The 20,850-nt window shown below is 42.2% G+C and overlaps 1 protein-coding gene across 1 annotated transcript in view; it reads left to right on the forward strand.

Annotated features, from left to right (window-relative positions):
- Positions 1–330: 330 nt before the first annotated feature.
- Positions 331–20,850, forward strand: part of otud7a (OTU deubiquitinase 7A) — a gene marked incomplete at its 3' end in the record, with an annotated part of 50,178 nt that continues 29,658 nt past the window's right edge. Inside the window, exons 1-4 of the mRNA XM_080737694.1 lie at positions 331–418; positions 9,147–9,338; positions 13,579–13,794; positions 17,556–17,657. Coding sequence (XP_080593820.1) covers positions 334–418; positions 9,147–9,338; positions 13,579–13,794; positions 17,556–17,657 — 595 coding nt within the window. The 5' untranslated portion in view covers positions 331–333. The remainder of the gene's footprint in view (positions 419–9,146; positions 9,339–13,578; positions 13,795–17,555; positions 17,658–20,850) is intronic.

The following is a 20,850-nucleotide window of genomic DNA, read 5'->3' on the forward strand; positions in this document are numbered from 1 at the left end:
GGTCCCTGACTTCTATATTACCAGATTCAACTGAGATACTATTACCAGCGACCTCACCTAAATACAGCCCATCCTTTTCTATTACTTTACCATATCATTACCTTATTTTCCTTTCAGGTCTGTTAACTGACGTCACTGACCCCTTTCTGTTCCTTTGTTTATCCACCCCTGTCTGTCTGTCTGTCTGTCTGTCTGTCTGTCTGTCTGTCTGTCTGTCTGTCTGTCTGTCTGTCTGTCTGTCTGTCTGTCTGTCTGTCTGTCCAGATGAGAGCGTGAAGGCTGGCGTCCACCAAGGCCACCGCTGCACCCTGGGCAGCGCACACACATGATCACATGACTCTGGACATGGACGCGGTCCTGTCAGACTTTGTTCGGTCCACAGGGGCAGAACCGGGTCTGGCTAGAGACCTGCTGGAAGGTAAGGATACACCTTTATACTGGCATGTGTGCATTCAAGACTAGATACTATAACAGGGGTCTTACGTTTTCAGGCCAAGGACCCCTTGGTTGAGAGAGAGATGAAGCAGGGACCCACACAACCTCTTCATAGATTCCTTAAAGTTTCATTATTTGACAGCACAATCATCAGTGTATTTTGGATTCATGTCCATTTGTATTTTTCAGATATTTAACTACTTGAACCATCCATTCTTAATAAACTTGACCTTTCACTCTGTACTTAGTGTGCTCTTTTTTCCCCTCTACACCAAACCTCTTTGCCGAAAATAACCGATCTGCTATTTTTGGCTAAAGTTCTAAGAATATATTATGGATGCTAGGGTTCAAGTGGTTAATATAAAAAAGGACACCCGGGGTCCCGGACCCCCTGTTGAAGATCCTTGTACTATAATATCTGATCTAAGAGCTCACAACACGGCGCATCACGATGTGTAGTAGTGAGGTTGTAGATCGCCTCTTCCTTAAACGTTTTTTTTTTTTTTTTTTTTTTACTTTCACGGAAAATATATTTTTTAACTTTTTTTAAAACGATAATGATTCCATGACCCCCCAAAAAATTGAGTCCTGACCCATGATTTTGGGAGCCACTGCTATAAGACATCTCCTATCTCGGCTGCGATCTGTGGGAATTAACAATATTATTAGCTGCTCCCTGTGGACAGGAGAGGAGAGGAGAGGCCTGCAGCAGTGAGCCAGCCCGCTGATTTAGAGGCTAGTGTGACAGCTTTACGAGTGCACTCCCCATGGAGAGCTTTGTGCCCATTCAATGGAACTCATTGAGGAGTGGCGAGCTACTGGCACTCGCACAGCTTATGTACAGTACCCTCCCTGCCCGGGAAGGGACGGGTGAAGAGCAAAAAGTGCATACAACAACACTAAACTGCCCTAACGTACGCACGGTCAATGACGCTAGCTACGGTTAATACAAATAGTGCTGTGGTCTTTTTTTTTCCCCAAGCTATGAAAAAGTACACTAAACCCCATTTACAGTCTTATCCAATTACATGTTTAACCAGTAAGACTCCCTAATCGGGAGATAAGCGACCGTCAGGTCGCAGTGTGATTTTAGGGAAAAATGTGTAGGAGCAGTGTCCAAAAATGTGTTTGAAAAAATCTGCCTGATGGTGGCGCTATATGGGACAGATCCATGTTGATGACATGAGTGTAGACATAGTGTGTACCGATTTGCGTGATTTTAGGGCAAAATCTGTAGGAGCAGTGTCCAAAAATGTGTTTGAAAAAATCGGCCTGATGGTGGCGCTATTTGGGACAGATCCATGTTGATGGCATGAGTGTAGACATAGTGTGTAGCGATTTCCGTGATTTTAGGGCCAAATCTGTAGGAGCAGTGTTTTTAAAAATCGGCCTGAAGGTGGCGCTAAATGGGACAGATCCATGTTGATGACATGAGTGTAGAGCAAGTGTGTAGCGATTTGCGTGATTTTAGGGCAAAATTTGTAGGAGCAGTGTCCAAAAATGTGTTTTGCAAGAATCTGCCTCATGGTGGCGCTAGAAGAGGGCCATGTGAGAATTGGAGGTTGTGGTTTGGCAGGCAAGGAGTGTGTGTGCAAAATTTGGCATGGATCGGGGAAACGGTTGCGGAGATATGAGCAGTGCAAAAGTGTGATGTGTGACGTGTGACAGACAGACTGACAGACAGCTGGTCAAGGTTTTGATAGTAACTGCGACCTGACGGTCGCAACAAGTGCATTCCATTAGATATCCCATCTGGCCAACTGAATGAATGAAATAATTCTTCATTGTTTTTTTGTGAGTGAGGATCTAATATTGTTTTAGCGTCATTCTTTTTACCTGAACAAAAAGGTGTACCACTGTAGCGCTGTATCAAGGCTGTTTAATACTCGGAAGTGTTGACTTTGTCGAACTGACAAAAAGGATAGGCGTGTATTTGTCAGTGGACAAACACTTGTTTTATGAGTATTAAACAGCCTTTGTGGAATATGAAACAGCCTTTGGGGTATGGAATCCTCATATTGTGTAGCAATGCATGAAATACAGTAGTCTATCATGCTTGTCCTCAACGTCCTGAGAGCTCTCTGTCTGACTCTGCACCCATTGTCTGGTGGCGGTCGCATAAATCAGTGGTTCTCAACCTTTTCAGGCAGCGACCCCTAAAATAATCATATTTGAACTGGGGACCCCTCCACCCTGACGAGCACTAAGAGAGTAAGAGTTGAGGAATTACATTTTGTATAACATGGTTCTATTGTGAAAATAGCCGATCTACATGCTCACAAGGCGTTGTGAGCATGTAGATCGGCTATTTTCACAATTTCTGCCTCTAATATTTGACAATTTGGCCAATGTTTAATTTGTCATTTTAGAGGTATTAAAAAGTGCTTAAATTGACCCTCTATACACTTAAACTTTATGTTTGTTTGTTTACTGTTGAGTGAGAAAACAATGTTGCACATTAAGTTAATCATCTATAATTTGGTCCCGACCCCCTAGGTTGAGAACCACTGGCATAAATGAGTGACAGGGTTGGGTGATTGTTCTCTGTCTCTCTCCTTTGCATTCTGTCTGGCTCTCTCTCCGTCTGTCTATGTCTATCTGGCCTCTTATTTTGTGGTTTCCCTTTGGCACCCAGCCACAGGGGCACTCTAGACAGGCTAACACACCTAAACAAAGACAAAGCACTTGGGGAGAAGGACCCGGACAGTCCAATTCAAGCAGTCAATATCACGGCTGCTTATTTCCGGCGTTAGCCGGCTGCTCTGGTCTGACTGAGGCAGAGGAGCAGAGACACTGACATGCTGAGAAGTGTGTTGACAGCTCGTGCGGTGCCGCCCCCTGGAGGCATATTTATGCACTGAACATACGCCATGGCCAGTAAATAGTTTTGATTTGCTTTGAGTTCATCGAGGCAGGATATTGGAACAGGTTAGCAATACATCACTGAGAGGGACCACTCTTAATAATGAGGAAGGTTTTGGATTGTTAATAATCTCTTTTGTGTTTTGGAGGAAGAAAATGGGGTTTTCTGCAAGGCTCATTAGTATGCGTCCTTCATATAACAATCTCAGTTAAAGGGATATTCCACTTTCAACAGTGAAGCTTATGGGCTTCTATCCACATACACACCCATTGTAACTTCAAACTACTTCATTTTACCCATGATAGATTCATTAAAAACACCCATACATTTTTCTGGTGACTCATACTACCCTCCTAATACGTGAGCAGGCCGTGTTTTTTCCATAACTATATATATATATCTTTTAAATAATTATAAAAAATAAATGAAAAAAGTGATGGATAAAACACAGCCTACTCACGTATTAGGAGGGTAGTATGAGTCACCAGAAAAAATAATGGGTGTTTTTAATGAATCTATCACTTCATTAACTATCACTTTATTCAATCAGTGCGCGAAGGAAAAAGAGGCGGAGGCTTGGCATACATTTTCTCTGACATTTTTAAATTCAAGTGCCTGTCCTTTGGAAGTTTTTCATCCTTTGAATATCAAGCTAACTTATTTGAGAGTCAATCCTCTGTTCTAATGATTACGATATATCGCCCACCAAAATGTAGCAAAGCCTTATTTCTTACAGAAATATCTGAACTTCTATCTATCTGTTCCACGGACTATGAGAGAACCCTTATTGCTGGTGATACTAACTTGCATGTGGACACTGTTACTGATCTTACAGCTATGAGTTTCTTACAGTTACTGCATTCCCTTGATTTTGATCAGCATGTTACCGGGCCAACCCACAATCAAGGCCACACCCTTGATCTTGTGATCTCTAAAGGGCTAAATATTTCTATGGACAGGATTATCGCTAAGCCTGATTTATCAGACCACTATTTACTGTGTTTTAATATGACTGTCTCTGATCTAGAAAAAAACAATAGAGAATATACTATAAAAAAGAGATTTTTCGGTTCCTCGGCAGCAGAAGAGTTTGCCAGCCTTCTTGCGTGTGCACCCCGCCTTCCGGATATTCCCTCAGTAAATGATATGGTTCAACGTTTTAATCTTAAATTGGAGTCAGCTCTGGATATAGTGGCTCCTATGAAAACTAAAAAGAAATATAATTCCAAAGTAACACCCTGGATAAACGATCATATACGTTCACTCAAAAAACAATGCCGCAGAGCAGAGCGAGCTTGGAGAAAAAATAAATTAACAATCCACCTACAGATATTTAAGGCGTCAACAGCCACCTATAATAAAACCATGCGTCTGGCTAGGCAGGCCTATTTTTCCGGAATTATTAATGAGAATAAGAACAATGCTAGGGTCTTATTCTCTACCATTGAACGCCTTTTAAACCCCCCCCAGTCCTACAAGCAGTCACTCCCTGCCTCTAAAGCAAAGTGTAATGAGTTTGCATCCTTCTTTGACAACAAAATTGTTAACATTCGAGCTGGTATTACGAATAATACTGTCACAAATGCAAATGCGGTTAATGGTGCCATGTGTAAAAGCATCGATAAATCTAGGGGGAGCCTAGTATCATTTTGTGCAATTGATGAAGAGGAACTTCGTAAAACCATATCGCAAATGACATCGTCTTCTTGCTCGCTGGACGCAATACCCACGCCGTTTCTTAAAGAGGTTGTAGACTGTGTTATTGAAGATATCCTAAAAATAGTAAACAGCTCTATACAATCAGGTGTCTTTCCAGACTCACTGAAAACGGCTGTAGTTAAACCCTTACTCAAAAAACCCAACCTTGACCCGTCTGTGCTGGATAATTATCGACCCATCTCTAATTTGCCTTTTCTGGGCAAGGTCCTAGAAAAAATTATCTTTCATCAATTGGATGTGTTTCTGCAGAACAATAAGGTGCACAACAAATTCCAATCCGGCTTCAGGAAAGGACACAGCACAGAAACTGCACTTTTAAAAGTTATTAATGATCTTAGGGTGGCTGCTGATAACAAAGATGTGTCCGTTCTCCTACTGCTGGACCAATCGGCGGCTTTTGACACAATTGACCATACAATTCTAATACAACGTCTCGAACACTGGGTAGGACTGTCAGGTACAGCTCTGTCCTGGTTTTGCTCTTATCTGACAGGCAGAAGCTACTCTGTTAATCTAGCTGACTTCGAGTCAAACAAACACAACATCTGCTCTGGTATTCCACAGGGCTCGATTCTTGGTCCTTTATTATTCTCCCTCTATATACTGCCGCTGGGAGAACTTATTTCCGCTCACGGTGTGAATTTCCATTTCTATGCTGATGACACCCAGTTGTACCTTTCGGTGGCTACGGACGACCCCTGTGCTCTAGACCCATTGCTGACGTGCGTGTCCAGCATAAAATGCTGGATGAGTGAGAACTTTCTCAAGCTAAATGAGGACAAGACAGAAGTTCTCATAATAGGTTCTACTGCCCAGAGAGAATCAATAATAAATAGACTTGGTAACCTGGCTAAAGAAAATAACACCTCTGTTAAGAACCTGGGGGTGATCATTGATGCTGAATTAAATTTTAATACACACATTAATCATGTCACGAAGATTGCCTTCTTTCACCTTAGAAATATTGCGCGAATTAGAGCCTATCTGTCGCTGAACGATGCAAAAACGCTGATCCACGCTTTTGTTTTCTCTCGGCTTGATTACTGCAACGCACTTCTCTCTGGTCTGCCAAAGAAAACAACTGACAGATTACAACTTGTTCAAAATGCAGCAGCCAGAGTTTTAACAAAAACTAAGATAAGAGAACATATTACTCCAGTTTTAGCGTCGCTACACTGGCTCCCGGTTGTTTTTAGGATTGATTTTAAAATTCTTTTACTTGTTTATAAAGCTCTAAATGGTCTGGCACCTTCGTACCTCTATAACTGCCTGCATAGATATGTTCCAACCCGCCCACTCAGGTCCTCTAGTGCAGACCTACTTGAGGTGCCAACAATGACATATAAAAAATATGGTGAGGCAGCTTTCTGCTTCTATGGACCGACAGCTTGGAATAAACTACCACTACACCTAAGACAGGCAGTCTCGGTGGATAGCTTTAAAGCACAGCTCAAGACCTATTTCTTTACTCTTGCTTTTAGCTAAATTTTTTAATCCCTATGCTGCTATTGACGTCCGCACGGCTCTGAAATTGTTCTTCAATGTTCTATGCTTTTATTTTTTCTTGCTTTATTGTAATCATTTTACTTATCTCTTTTTTATGTATTTTTTATTTCTATTTTACTTTTTCTCTGTTAAGCACGTGTGCTTCATTTTATGCTCTGTAAAGCACTTTGAGCTGCATTTCATGTCATGAAAGGTGCTATACAAATAAAGTTTTATTATTATTATTATTATTATCATGGTTAAAATGAAGTTTGAAGTTACAATGGGTGTGTATGTGGAGAGAAGCCCATAAGCTGTTTCCCTGTTGAAAGTGGAATATCCCTTTAACGGAATAAACTCCAATATCCCTTGCAGTTGAACAGTTAGTTCAGTTTGACTTTGCATGAATGCTTAAGCCTGAGTTCTGCTGTCCCTGTTGGAAACATTCCCATGCACACAGGGAATAGCGTTCATGATCATTTTGAAAGGAGAAAACCTGGATCAATTAGCCCTATTCACGGCCCGCCCACTCAGCATCCCCCTGGTGCTGAAGTCATGTTTTGAAGGGTAAAACCCTGCTAAAAGTCCATAGAGTTAACACAGAAATCGCAAATTTAATGCAATTTCCGAATAGTAAAGTATAAAATACGGCTAGCATGATCAAGAACACAAGATAGTAAAAGGCACAAAGCATTATAATTTACTTTACCGTTCGAAATAATGATTTGTTGGCTTTAAGTCCAGCTATTTCTGTTATAGTTTCCCCTTCTAAACTGACGTCAGCACCAGGAAGTTGCTGAGAAATTTGCTGAGTGGGCGGGCCGTGAATAGGGCTAATTGTGAGCTCAGCACGGGTACAGTATAATGTTTCCAGAATGCACTTACATGTATATGGTGTGTAGATGAGTGTATTCATGTGGCTTTTGCCGACATCAGCCCTTCTTATTAATCGAACCGGAAGCCAAACAGAGATGGAATCCCGTCACTGAAGGCCCGAAAGAATGCTTTACGCACTTAACTGACCGGAGGCTAATGTCGGACAGGTTATAAGGAGCCGTGCATTAGGGTGGGGGGGGCGCTCTCCATTCCGACATGTCGCCACTCCGACAGTGACTTCTTATTGTCGGAGTGGCCACACTTCAATAGAGGTTAAGGTTAGGGTTAGGGTAAGAGATAGGGTTAGTGTCGGAATGGAGACATGTCGGAAAGGAGACATGTCGGAATGGAGAGATGCACTCCATTAGGGTGCTGGGCGGCCGTGAGCATTGGACCCCTAAGAATGTATTCTCGTGTTTGACCAGCGCAACCAAAGTGAGACACGCGTGGAGGAATCGGGTTTGTATTGACTGACATGGTTTAAGTGGGTATGATGGGTGGTGCCAGGTTTCACATGCACACACACACACTGCCAAGACCATGCACTCTTGAGGGCTGGAGAATAGAGGACAACTTCCTCTGCAGACAGGGAGTCAATTAATCTGTCTCGGTCTCTCTCAGTGGCGTCAGTTCAGAAAAAGCTAAGGTATGGCAACATGACTGGTGAAGGCGCGCGTGCAAGACACCAGTCATGTTGCCATACCTTAGCAAACAGGCATGATACATTTATTTTAAGAAGTACATTCTATTTTCCCCCCCCGTTTCTACGGTTTCTTGGGCTGGATATGGCAGCCTGGAACGGTTGTTCAAGTGCAGCTAAACATGTTAGTAAACGTGCCACAATTAACAGTAATGCATTACACCTGTGCAGCTGACCTGCGGAACCTGGGAATATACCATTTTGTCAAGATGGGGAGAATAAAAGTGCGAAGAATATAATTATAATACCTTGTTAAAGTGACCATTTGTTATTTTACTGTAATTTAACAACATAATAACCAGCACAGATAGACAAAGATACCCCTGCCATACCCAATTGACGCCCCTGGTCTCTCTCTCTCTCATTCTCTCACTCTCTCTCTCTCTCTCGTTCTCTCTCTCGTTCTCTCGCTCTCTCACGCATGCTCACATTACACCGCCGGCATGCACATTACTGCATCTGTGCCCTCTAGATGTTTTTGATGTGGCTTGGCGTGTGCCTCTGCGAAGACGGCGTGTGTCGATGCCATGGCTGGGCGAGACAGCCCTCAGAGTTATAATAAGACCCAGACTGGTGTCTCCTAAACCTGCAGGGATTTCTGTCACAGAGAGATGACACCCAGAGGAGACAGCCGTGCGCGTGTGCGACTGTGTGTGTGTGTGTGTGTGTGTGTGTGTGTGTGTGAGAGAGAGAGAGAGAGAGGTGGTGTATGTACTGTATGCGTGTGGATGTGCATGGAAGCGCATGTTGTGTGTCTTGTGCGCGTGTAGTACTGTATGTACGTTTGTGCCTGTGTGTTTCTCTCTCCGGCAGAACATACAGTGTTGCAGTCTCCTCACGTGATATCTTCTCGGAGGCATGTTTACTGTAGCTCTCATGAACACAGGAACGTGTCATTTAGCTTACAGGGAACTATTGTAGCACAGGGTGCCGGTGAAGAACAATTTTTTAGACTCAGAACTTGAACGTTGATTAATTCTTTGAGTACTGTACTTTCTCCTCTAAATTTTCACTTTGCACTTCTTGAGTATTTACTTGGGTATATGCTCTATCCGCCACTGCTTCCAGGTAAAAACTGGGACCTGAGTGCTGCTCTTAATGACTATGAGCAGCTCAGGCAGGTCCACACTGCCAACCTGCCGCAGGTCTTCAACGAGGGCCGCTTCTTCGCCAAGCAGCCGGAGGCGCGGGACACGCCCTCCCACATCAACAACAAGGCGGACAGGCTCTGTGCACAGAAGCAAGAGGATGCTTCACAAGGTAGGTAGCCTGTCTGCGCCAACCTCACACAGTACATTCCTTGGTCCCAACTTCCATTCATATCCATTTTTGGGGGTGAATACATTATTTAAAACAATCCATATGGTACTGTAGAGCAGTGGTTCTCGAATTTTTTCATGTCAAGATAATATGCACCGTATTTGGCCGCGGAGCCCCACGTGAAAATTTCTTTTTGCACCAGGGACTCCAACATTTGTGTTATTAAAATGTTTCAAACAAATATTCCAGTAAAGGTTCTTGCTGCAGCAAGTGAGTAAACTGTAAATATTAACAGGTTAAGCTGGGGACCCCCTTGAACCCCCTGGCGGTCCCTGGACCTGATTTTGAGAGACACTGTGTAGTATGTTAACACATGGGATGCTCAGGTTTATAACATTTCTAGCTGTTACTGCTGCCGCCGGTCACTCACGCTTTATTTTGAAGAGCCTCGGAAGCTTCGTGCGTGTGCACGTGGGTGTCCGCTGACAATTGAGGAAGATAATCCATTTGTTTACAAACGCTCGCGAAACTAAAATCCAAACCGCGGCCGACCATCGCGGTAAAGTGTCGCCGTGAAAACAATCAGATCTCTGCTTCCCTGGCGTTCTTTTCACCTCATTCATAGATAAAGCCCTTTTTATGTTTCAGAGTAGAATGGAAATCAATGCAACCAGCTCGTGCCATTTTCTCTCTCTCTCTCTCTCTCAGCTACGGGGTGACGTATGGACTCGGGTCATTCAGAGGGCAGGCAGCTGCACGTACAGTTAACCCTTCGTTGTCTTGTTCAGGAACGAGACAACTCCTTTTGGCAGGGTGACCCCTAGTGGCCTTAACTCGTTACTGAACGAGTTTGGCACCATGGGTGTTAATAATACAACTAACACGACTGAATTAGGTAGAGGTTGTCTCCCTGCTCTCCTGTTGAGACATATCTTTATATTACAAAAGAGTAAGTGATCTACTTCCGGGTCATGTATCGCTAACTTAAATACCAAACCACTTGGCCAGGATGTACTACATATGTACTAAATATAGCTTAAAAATTCAAACACCCATGTCACCTTTGCAAGATGTCGTTTCCAAACCTCTGTATACAGTTGTATTCGTTATTACCCTCATATTTTGCCTCTGTATAAAATAGTCCGCCGGTCAAATATGTCCGACCGGAAACGTGCGCTGCGGCACAATAGTTCCGCCACAATAGTTCCCCCCCCAATTTTTTTTATTTTTTACTTTTTTCTCTTTTTTTTTTAACTAGATGTGAGCGGCCCGAAGGGCCGCGACCCTCTAGTACTGTACATTAGGACATTAACGACTTGTGATTTTTGCATGTCGACTTAACTTGAGTTGAGTTGAAGTCGACTTTATCGTTTGATGACGTCATCACATCACACAAGACCCTCCGATTATTTTGGGGGGTCACCAGATGATTAACTTAATGTGCAACATTGTTTTCTCACTCAACTGTAAACAAACCAACAAAGTTTAAGTGTATAGAGGCTATCTGCACATTTCTAAAGTGACAATTTAAGGACTTTTTAATACCTCTAAAATGGCAAATTAAACATTGTCCAAATTGTCAAATATATAGAGGCAGTCGACTTTTTCGTTAATGCCCTACTGCACGATCAATGCATCTGTGCAATCCACAAACATAAGATTGCTCTGTGCATTCACGTGTTTGAATTATTTGTTTCTGAGCCATCTCGGTTGCAATTTCAATCCCACGTACACGATTAAAGCACAACACGCTATTAAATCAACATTCACATCATACAACTCAATTTGTGTTATCTATATTCCCCATTGACAGTGCGCTGTCCCCGTTACTATAGTAACCCAACGCGGCACTGCAATAGTCTACTCGGACAGCGTATGACAGAGAGCATAGAAACCTTCGGCAGAAACCTTGTATCTCCAAGTTTCAAATTTTTATGTTTTTTCGTAAAGTAAAGCCCTGCTTCATCACACAAGACTGTCGCACAAGACTAGTGAAAATATCAGATCTACAAGCACACATCGCGAGGCGCTGTGTGCTTGTAGATCGGCTATTTTCACTATCATAAATCACTTTTAAAACGATAAATACAAAACTAACTGTTTTGGACATACAAGGTTTCCACCCGACAAAGACGATAATGACATCAAGTTTTCAAGCAACAGAAACATTGAGGAAAATCCTCGCGTCGAGAGGGATGTGCTCATAGGCTACTGAAAAGGAGCTGATCCCAGTATGAATGTACTGTACAATGAGTCATAATTTGCAAGCATTGGCATCGTTGCTGCACCGCAAGGTAACACTATACAACCCTCCACAACCACCCCAAACATCAAATCCAATATGGTTTAGCAACGACGGACTGAAAAAAACTAAACAAAAAAATCACCCGCCAGACCACACAAACCTCAATAACGCAAACCTCAATAACGCAAGAGATTACAAAAACGATCATGGCACTTGGATAAATATATTGGCTACAGTCAACACAAATCGAGGGTTTTAAAACAACATGATGTCGAGACATTACGCCATACAAAGGTTTCGCTCTGTGAAATAATAGCACATCTACTACTTCACAATGGGGATGTTGATCGCGATGTTGTGAGCTTGTAGATCAGCCGTTTTCACTGAGCGACACCTGGTGTTCTTGGCCAAAGAAAGCGTATTAGCAGTTATTTATTCTAAAGCTGTAAAATTTGCATTGAAATATTTAATGTTCAGCATCATTTAATCACTTTGATTAACTGTTCTAAAAAATATGGGTTTTCTTTTTTAAGCCAAGCACTTTGATAGCTTGTTATATTGTCATTTTAAAGCCATGTCTAGACAGCAAGCGTCTCAAATGCATTTTTACTCTCATCAAAGGTGCAATAAATAAGAATTTTGTGAGAGAATCGTGATCTCAATTTGTATGGAGAAAAATCGTGATTCACATTTTGGCAAGAATCATGAAGCCCTATTGCCTCCTCAAACGGGCTGTCCGTTAAGCCTAATGTATGCTCGTTCGGCAGACGTGGGTTTGGAATCCCAGGTAGGACATCTTACAGATTGCAGCTTTAACGCGGAGGACTTGGCTGTGCATCATCGCCATATCAACGCAGCCAATGAGCATTCATCACAATCTATACTATAATTTTGCGAATGTCTGAGTGAGTGTCTGTCTGTCACAGCGTTTCTCCTCAGTGGCTGGAGCAATTGATCTGAAATCGCATCACCATTAGCATATGAACACACCTGACACAACTGTGAAGCCCATTTGTCACTTTCACAAATCGTATGCTGTATATTAGCATTTTTATGGTGTATCTACTATCTATTCTGCATCTAGCATGAGGCACATCTATTCTGCATCTAGCTTGAGGCAAAATGTTTAACCAGCTTTGTGTGTGTGTGTGTGTGTGTGTGTGTGTGTGTGTGTGTGTGTGTGTGTGTGTGTGTGTGTGTGTGTGTGTGTGTGTGTGTGTGTGTGTGTGTGTGTGTGCAGGCAGGCGGGTGTGTGTGCAGGCGGGTGGGCGGGCGGGCTGGGGGGGGGGGGAACAGTATCTCTGTAGCCATTAAACGAAACGGGTTTCTTACATTGATGCTCCTACATCATGCAAGCACCAGTTAAAGTTACTTTCCATCCCTCATATACTGTGTGCACAGTGCACATCCCATAACCCACACACTGCACATCATTTTGGAGCTCATATCTTTGAACGGGTAAGGGCTAGTATAGCTTAACATGTAATCCAGGGTTCCCCAATAGGCGGCCCGCGGGGGGCTACTGTCTGGCCCACACCAACCCCAGTAATAATGGTGGTATAAGAGCAGCAACAACACTAGTATATCGTCGTTGTCGGGTGGAAATCTTGTATCTCCAAATTTGTACGTTCTTTCGCAAATCATACAAGGCCGTCGCACAAAAGTAGTAAAAACAGCAGGTGCCAGGCGTTGTGTGCTTGTAGATCGGCTGTTTAAATCATTTTTAAAATGATAAATTCAAAACAGTTTTGGACATACAAGATTTTCACCCAACAACGACGAAAACTGTCGCTGGAGTAGTGGGAACGCCACCGTCGCCCCCTGCAATGTTGTGGCCCTCGGCTTGGTACCCTAGACATAATTCGGCCCTTGGGGAAAACTAATTGGGGAACCCTGAATTGTAATCTCTTCAATTCGTATACAATCGTGTCCCATTTTACCTCTTTGCCTTCTCTCTTCCCTTGTCCCCCCCCCCCCCCCCCCCACCTCCTTTAGAGAAGCGCCTGTCCCGTGGGATCTCCCACGCCAGCTCTGCCATCATGTCCTTGGCACGGCTGCAAGTGGCCAACGATACCAGCGAACAGTTCCCCCTCGACATGCCCATCTACACATTCCAACTGCCCGACCTCAGCGTCTACAGCGAGGACTTCAGGAGTTTCATAGAGAGAGACCTCATCGAGCAGTCCACCATGATGGCTCTGGAGCAGGCTGGTGAGTACCGACCGCATGGCCGTGCTTCACTGAAGATGTGCTTCAAAGATCATATAATCAGAAATGTGATTTCTGACCAGTGTTGTTTTTGACAGCACATTTTGATTTAGTTTTAAGTCAGTCTTTTGAATAGAATGTCTTTTAGTTTTAGTCATAATTTAGTCACCCGAACAGTTTTATTTTTAGTCTAATTTTAGTCGACTAAATATCATGTATCATCATGTATTTTGGCAGGCCTTGACGGCATCGTAATGACTGATTTTACACTTGGTTGCGTGCTGAAAATAGCCGATCTACAAGCGCACAACGCGTTGTGAGCTTGTAGATCTGCTATTTTCAGCACGCAACACCTGAGAACAACCAAACATAAAATGACCACTAGTCCCTCCCTAACGTTTATTTAGTCTAGTTTTAGTCATCATAGTTTAGTTTTTATTTCGTTTTCATCAGTGAAAAAAACGTAGTCGACATACATTTTTCTTCATAGTTTTAGTCGACAAAATCAACACAGTTTCTGACTCATTTTGATTTGGAGGACCTGTCTGGGAAAGCTACAATGGGTGTAAAGCTTCAAATAGCAGCAAAAACTCCGAGAGAGACGGGAGAGCTACAGTAGAACCGCACCGTAGTCTGGAAGCTAGACATCAAGTAATTCAGAAGCAGTCACCATTCCTGAGGGATTAATCTTCCGTAGACTCGACTAAAGCTTTGAACCTCAGTGAGAGGAACTAGTTTGTGAAGTTTCAATTTTTTTTTGTGCAGGCTTTCCCACACGATACAGAGATCAAAAACATGCTTTCTAACTTGTTTCCTGTCAGACATTCGGGGACAGCCAACAAGGCAGAATCGCGGGACCAAGAACGCCATTGACCTCCATTTTACTTGGTTTGGAAGCACATAAATAAGAGATTAGCTCTCTTAAAGTGGTCTTTAAAATAAAAAGTATACCCCAGAATGGGCCTGTGCAGGGACAGCAATGGACTATGATTTGCAAAGTTGGGAGTGTGTGTGTGGGGGGGGGGGTTCCTTTCATAGCAAAGTGTCCGTTCATAGCAAAGTGTCATGCATCAAAGAACAATTGAAGGAAACACTGAAAAAAGAAAAAGAAAAACATCTGTATTTCAAGCAGATCTAAACACTGAGGGGCGAATCATTCACAGCCACTTCTGTGTTTACTGTTGAATAAATGATGCCTTCAGATCACCTCGGGCCCGGAGCACCGAGGCTGCATGGTGCACCGGGGCAGAGAAGCATGAGCTGTCTCCTCCCCCAGGGACACAGACCGAGGCAGGGTAAAATGTGGAAAAGAAAGTCCAGGCATACAGCGGGGGAGGGGAGAGTGCAGATAATGTAGGAACGAATATGAGCGGTTCCGTGATTTCAGAGTAGTTTCATGGCGGCCGCTTGTGCTGAGTATAGGAGAGTACAAGGGATTGTTTCAGCCGTTGCCCGCCAAACTCTACACTAGGTTCATGCAAAAAAAGATTGAAGGTTAATATTGCCCTCAAGGAGCCTTCGTTATATGATGTGATAATGCCGGACTTAGACACTTGGTTATGTTCAAATAGGAAAAAGAGGGCTTGATGCCAGTTTGTCAGTTTTAATTGTTGTGGGCTCGCGAGCACACGTATGTTATCTTCATTATTTATCCATCAGTAAAGTTCTCCTCAATAGTACAAAGGCAGGTGCCTTAGCCAATGAGGTGCAGCCAAAGGGTAGATCTTTATGCACATACATGGTGTTACATGCAAGCCCACACTGTTTCGTAGGAACAGTATTTCTAGTTGTTGTGGGCTCGTTGAAAGCGAGCACACGTATGTTATCTTCATTATTTATCTATCAGTCAAGTTCTCCTCGATAGTACAAAGGCAGGGCCCTTAGCCAATGAGGTGCAGCCTAAGGGTAGATCTTTATGCCCATACATGTTGTTACATGCGAGCCCACACTGTTTTGTAGGAACAGTATTTCTAGTTCAACTTTAAAATGTGTAAAATGTATTATTAAATAGAAATTCTCCACTGTAAATTTTTTGAATGTATGTATCAGGCCGTCAATCGATTAATGTCCCGTCCTGAAAATGATACTTTACAGTATGATCCTACAATAGTTATAGTTCTGGAGCAGTTCTCAAGGCCATTAGTGGCCCCTACTGTCAGCGGGTAGATTTCTGTGTGATATCACCACTTAGGCATTGTGTGTTGCTTTTGATTGGCTCCCTCTGTGATACAGTGAGCGTTGACTGACTTCACTCATTACTCATACCGGTAAGGAAGTGAAGATTAGCTTGAAAAACTGCAGGATATTATTTGGATTTTTTACAGTATGTGTGCTTGCTTGCGCCAAGCAGTCTTCACGGCAAGGGGTTTATAATATAATATTACCAATTAATATAATATTCTTTATAGATTGTGTCATTGATAATGGACCGTAACAGTGGTCTGGCATGTTTAGCCCACTGACTACAACAAACCATTTGCTTGACTGATTACTTTGTAAAAAAACACAGAAATGACAACCAGGTGCTCAACAGAGAACAATGTAATATGTAAAGATATTGATGGTGATCCTGGATCAAATGGAAATAACCATAGAAAAAACAAAGGAAGGATCTGGGCACACAAATAAAAACTGGAGGACAAAGGTAAATACATATTAAAGATAAATAAAAAAGCTTTATTTATACATAGCTAAGCTGACATGTTTAGACCACAACCAGTCATCAGGGCAAAGTGAATACCATACTGTGGTTTGTATAATTTTCAAGGAAGCAACTGGATAGGAGGTCGGTAGAAAAATCAACTTGCAGAGTCTTGAACTTTGCTTAAGATACTGTAGGTAACGCAGCACACAAAGTATCATTTATCATTCATTTAATCACTTTACATTATCATTGCAAGTAAAGCTGAAAATTGTCCCTGGAGAAAAGATTGATTTACAATTGAATTTCAAATGTCAGTGTCAACGACTTATTAACCTTGCAATGATGTGTAATCAACATTGACAAAATCAAAAGAATAATGCCATTAAGAGAAATGGTCTTTGTTTTTGTTGTATGATATTGTCAGTTGATGTTGATGTTGGTATGGTCAGTTAAAGGTCCATACAGGAAATTACTTATCACTTAGAAATATAACCAGTTAATGAACAGACTACATACAGTAATCCAGGGGTCTTCAACGTTTTCAGGCCAAGGACCCCTTAGTTGAGAGAGAGATGAAGCAGGGACCCCCACAACCTTTTAATAGATTCTATATAGTTTCATTGTTTGACAGGACAATCGTCAGTGTATTTTGGATTCATGTCAATTTGTGTTTTCAGATATTTAACCACTTGAACCGTCAATACTTAAAAAACTTGACTTCTCCCTCTGTACTTACTACTTAGTCTGCTCTTTTTCCCCTCTACACCAAAGCTCTTTGCTGAAAATAGCAGATCTACAAGTTCACAACGCCTCGCGCTGCGAGGCGTTGTGAGCTTGTAGATCTGCTATTTTTGGCTAAAGTTCTCTGAAATATGGACACTAGGGTTCAAGTAAGTGGTTAATATAAAAAGGAGAAAAAAAAGTTTCTATCACACAACGATGTGGAGGACCCCCTGTAGTAACTCTGAGGAACCCCTAGGGGTCCCGGACCCCCTGTTGAAGACCCCTGCAGTAATCAATCACATGTCCTATGTTCTTCTTCCTCCCTTGTGGTCTCTCCACTCACTACGCTGCTGAAGAATGGCAGCTCATCTAAGTATGTATTTTTCCATGTCCGCAGGCCGTTTAAACTGGTGGTCCACCATGTGCACTGGCTGTAAAAAGCTCCTCCCCCTGGCGACCACCGGCGACGGGAACTGCCTGCTGCACGCCGCTTCATTAGGTGAGTCCCTCGTGGCCACGTGGGGGCCAATCACTGCCACAGCTGTGTCAGCGCTGTGTGCCACAGCTGCAGAGTGCAGAGGACACAGAGGAGAGGAGAGGTGTGATGATGAGACTGCCCATATAGGACACATCACTGTACCATGTATGAAAACCTTAATTTGACGGTTACACCCCGCCATTCCGAAACACCGCCATTCCGAACATTGACTTCTACCCCTAACCCTAACCCTGACCCTAACCCTAACCCTAACCCTAAGTAACCCTAACCCTACCCCTAACCCTACCCCTAACCCTAACCCTAGTCAATGTTCGGAATGGCGGTGTTTCGGAATGGCGGTCTGACACCTAATTTGACATCTCCCACAATGAGACGACAGCAACACTGGTTTCAATTCATTTTTAAATGTATTCATTTTAATTACCCACAATATCTCAAACAGTATATGGACCCCTTCACATCTTCTCATCAACTGAGACATTGTTCACAAATTTATTTCAAAGTTCCACCTAAAGTTCCCACCTCAGTTGGCAAAAAATCCTTTAGTTTTAAAGCTCCTTCCGACTGGAACAATCTACCTGCTTATATCCGGTCAATATCATCCTTTCATTTATTCAAAACATCGCTGTCCTCTCATTTTGAGACCATTTCTGAGATCATTGCAGATCCGCAAAAATAATAAATGACAAAGACGTCAAGTTATAATATATAGATATAGATCTGAGTATTTGAATTGGCCAGACTAGCATAGAACACAACAGAACTTCAGAAGATACTTCTATAAAATGAAGCATAGATTGGCACACACACATTCAGTGAAGGCAGTTCAGAACTTCAGGGAAACACTCCAAATATTGCTGTGCACTGTGCTCAAAAATCACATATTGGGACATGGTCTGAAAATAAATTTCAGTCTTGGGATTTGTTTTGGCTTTAACCCCTGTTATCGTCTAATCAGGCTTTTTTGAACACCCTGGACAGATTTTAAGTTGCTTGATTCAATATTTAGATATTAGATATTTGATACATTTTATCAGACACTCCCCATCCAGGGCCCATTCCTATACAAACCCATTGTAACTTCACACTCCGTTTAAACCAGGGATGTCAAACATACGGCCCGCGGGCCGAATCCGGCCCGCAAGATGATTCAATCCGGCCCCCAGGCTAGAGCATACATTTCTGAGCATTTAGAAAAAAAAAGTAAGTCTCTAGCCCATTCCTGTCAAGAGTTATGATTGTTTTAAGAATTAACCTAACTAATGTCTGTACACTGCAGGCTAGGTTTCTCCCACCTGGCAGTGATTGAGTTGATTGATTGGAATGTTAAGTGACCAGCTCTCTCTCTCTCTTTGAAGATGACAGCATTGCTAGGAATAGGGTGGTTGGTCTGGCTATGAATAATACCTGAACATACCTACAATATTCGAACTGTACTCAAAGATTACACATATTAGACATGGAAATTAATGTTGTTAAAAAAATAACTTATTTAAAAAATATAATAATAATAAAAATGTAAAAGTTTTATTATTCCGATATTTTCTGAATATGCCATTATTGTTCATTACTTTTATTTATTTTTTTATAAAATACAATAAAAATAATTATTGTCCTGCATCAATAATATTTTTTTTAGCCATTTACAAATTATAGCGTACTGGAGACTATCAGGAATTGAATTATTCTATTATCAAATGGTTTATTCTTATTGGCACTTCTTAAAGGAGTAGTTCACCCCCAAAATGCCATGGAGCCAATGTAGACTCATTCCTAAAACAGAAATTTTATTACAATAAATGCATGCCTATTGATTCCGGATCCGGAATCAATGGGGGGAAGTGTACTATTATCACATTTTTGTCTTAGTAATGCAACAAATAAAATAAAAATATATTATTGAACTCAATTCTCCATGGCGTGAGTAATCAAAGAAAAAAAAGTCATTTTGGGGATGAACTACTCCTTTAAACAAATAGCATCTCTCGTACCTAACTGCAACTGTAATACCAATAATGAAAGTAGCTATTTTACTTAATAATGAACACAATTTGTAAAATGATATACTGCTATACTGCTAGCTACAGCAGTGGCTGAGACGACAGGAAGAAAAACAGAGCGAACATGTGCGCGAGTGTGCATGCCATCCGATCCGCGACTGGTTCGGCCTCATCAAGTCGCCTTTCATCCAATGCGGCCCTCACCCCAAGATGAGTTCGACACCCCTGGTTTAAACCATGATAGATTCATCAAAAACTTTTTTTTTCTGGTGACTCATACTGTCCTAATATGTCAGCTGGCACTGAGTGGAACTTTTTTCATTTATTATTAATATCTTTTTATTGTATTCAATTTTTTCAATTTTTCCCCAAAAAATGGGTTGCGATGCGACGCATTGTGAGCTAGTAGATCTGCCATTTTCAAAGGATTTTTATACATTTGAAAACTTGTGTCGTGGGACATTCTGCATAATGAGTTCTTTCCACTTTTGGTTCTTTAAGTACATTTTGATACCAATTTATTTTTAATTTTTGAATGTGAGTACTTTTTCCACCACTGGAGATGGGCTGACCCTGCAGAGGGCAGGAGACTGTCAGACTTGGGGGCTGAGGCAGCCAGGGCTGATTGTCTCCGGTGAGAAACACTGGAATCAAGAGAGAGAGCCTGGCTGCTGGGGATAATAAATCCAAGACACATGAATTTAATCTATGCTGACAGAGGATTAAGGGCCTTTGCTGGGGCAACAAGTGAAGTGTTAGATACGAGGGAGATGAACTGGGGGGGGGGGGGGGGGTCACCTCAAAACATATTCATTATTATTTTGATACTAGCTTCCACCGTAATCTGAACCTTAGCCCTTACCGTAGCACTTGCTCTAGCCTCGATGACCATACAGGCTTATGCAAAGGCTAAAATGTTTTTTAGATAGCATGTTATATAGACTGATGCTAGGTCATTGTTGACCTGGCATCCTATATTGTTTATAGTTTCAAAGTACAGATTACTTTATTCTACTGTTAGACTGACGACACGTTCTTAGTCTGCCAATATTTATAGATTACTATTGCTATGCATTTCATGAGTCGGTCTGGATTAAGAGCGTTTGCTGAATGCCTAAATTGTAGGAAAACATAATGGCTGCTATCTCATGAATGCCTGAACGGATTTCCATTCGGATTTTTTTGCTTGAAAG

The sequence above is a fragment of the Nannobrachium achirus genome (assembly GCF_963921795.1).
Source record: "Nannobrachium achirus genome assembly, chromosome: 11".
In the NCBI taxonomy this organism is placed as follows: Eukaryota; Metazoa; Chordata; class Actinopteri; order Myctophiformes; family Myctophidae; genus Nannobrachium; species Nannobrachium achirus.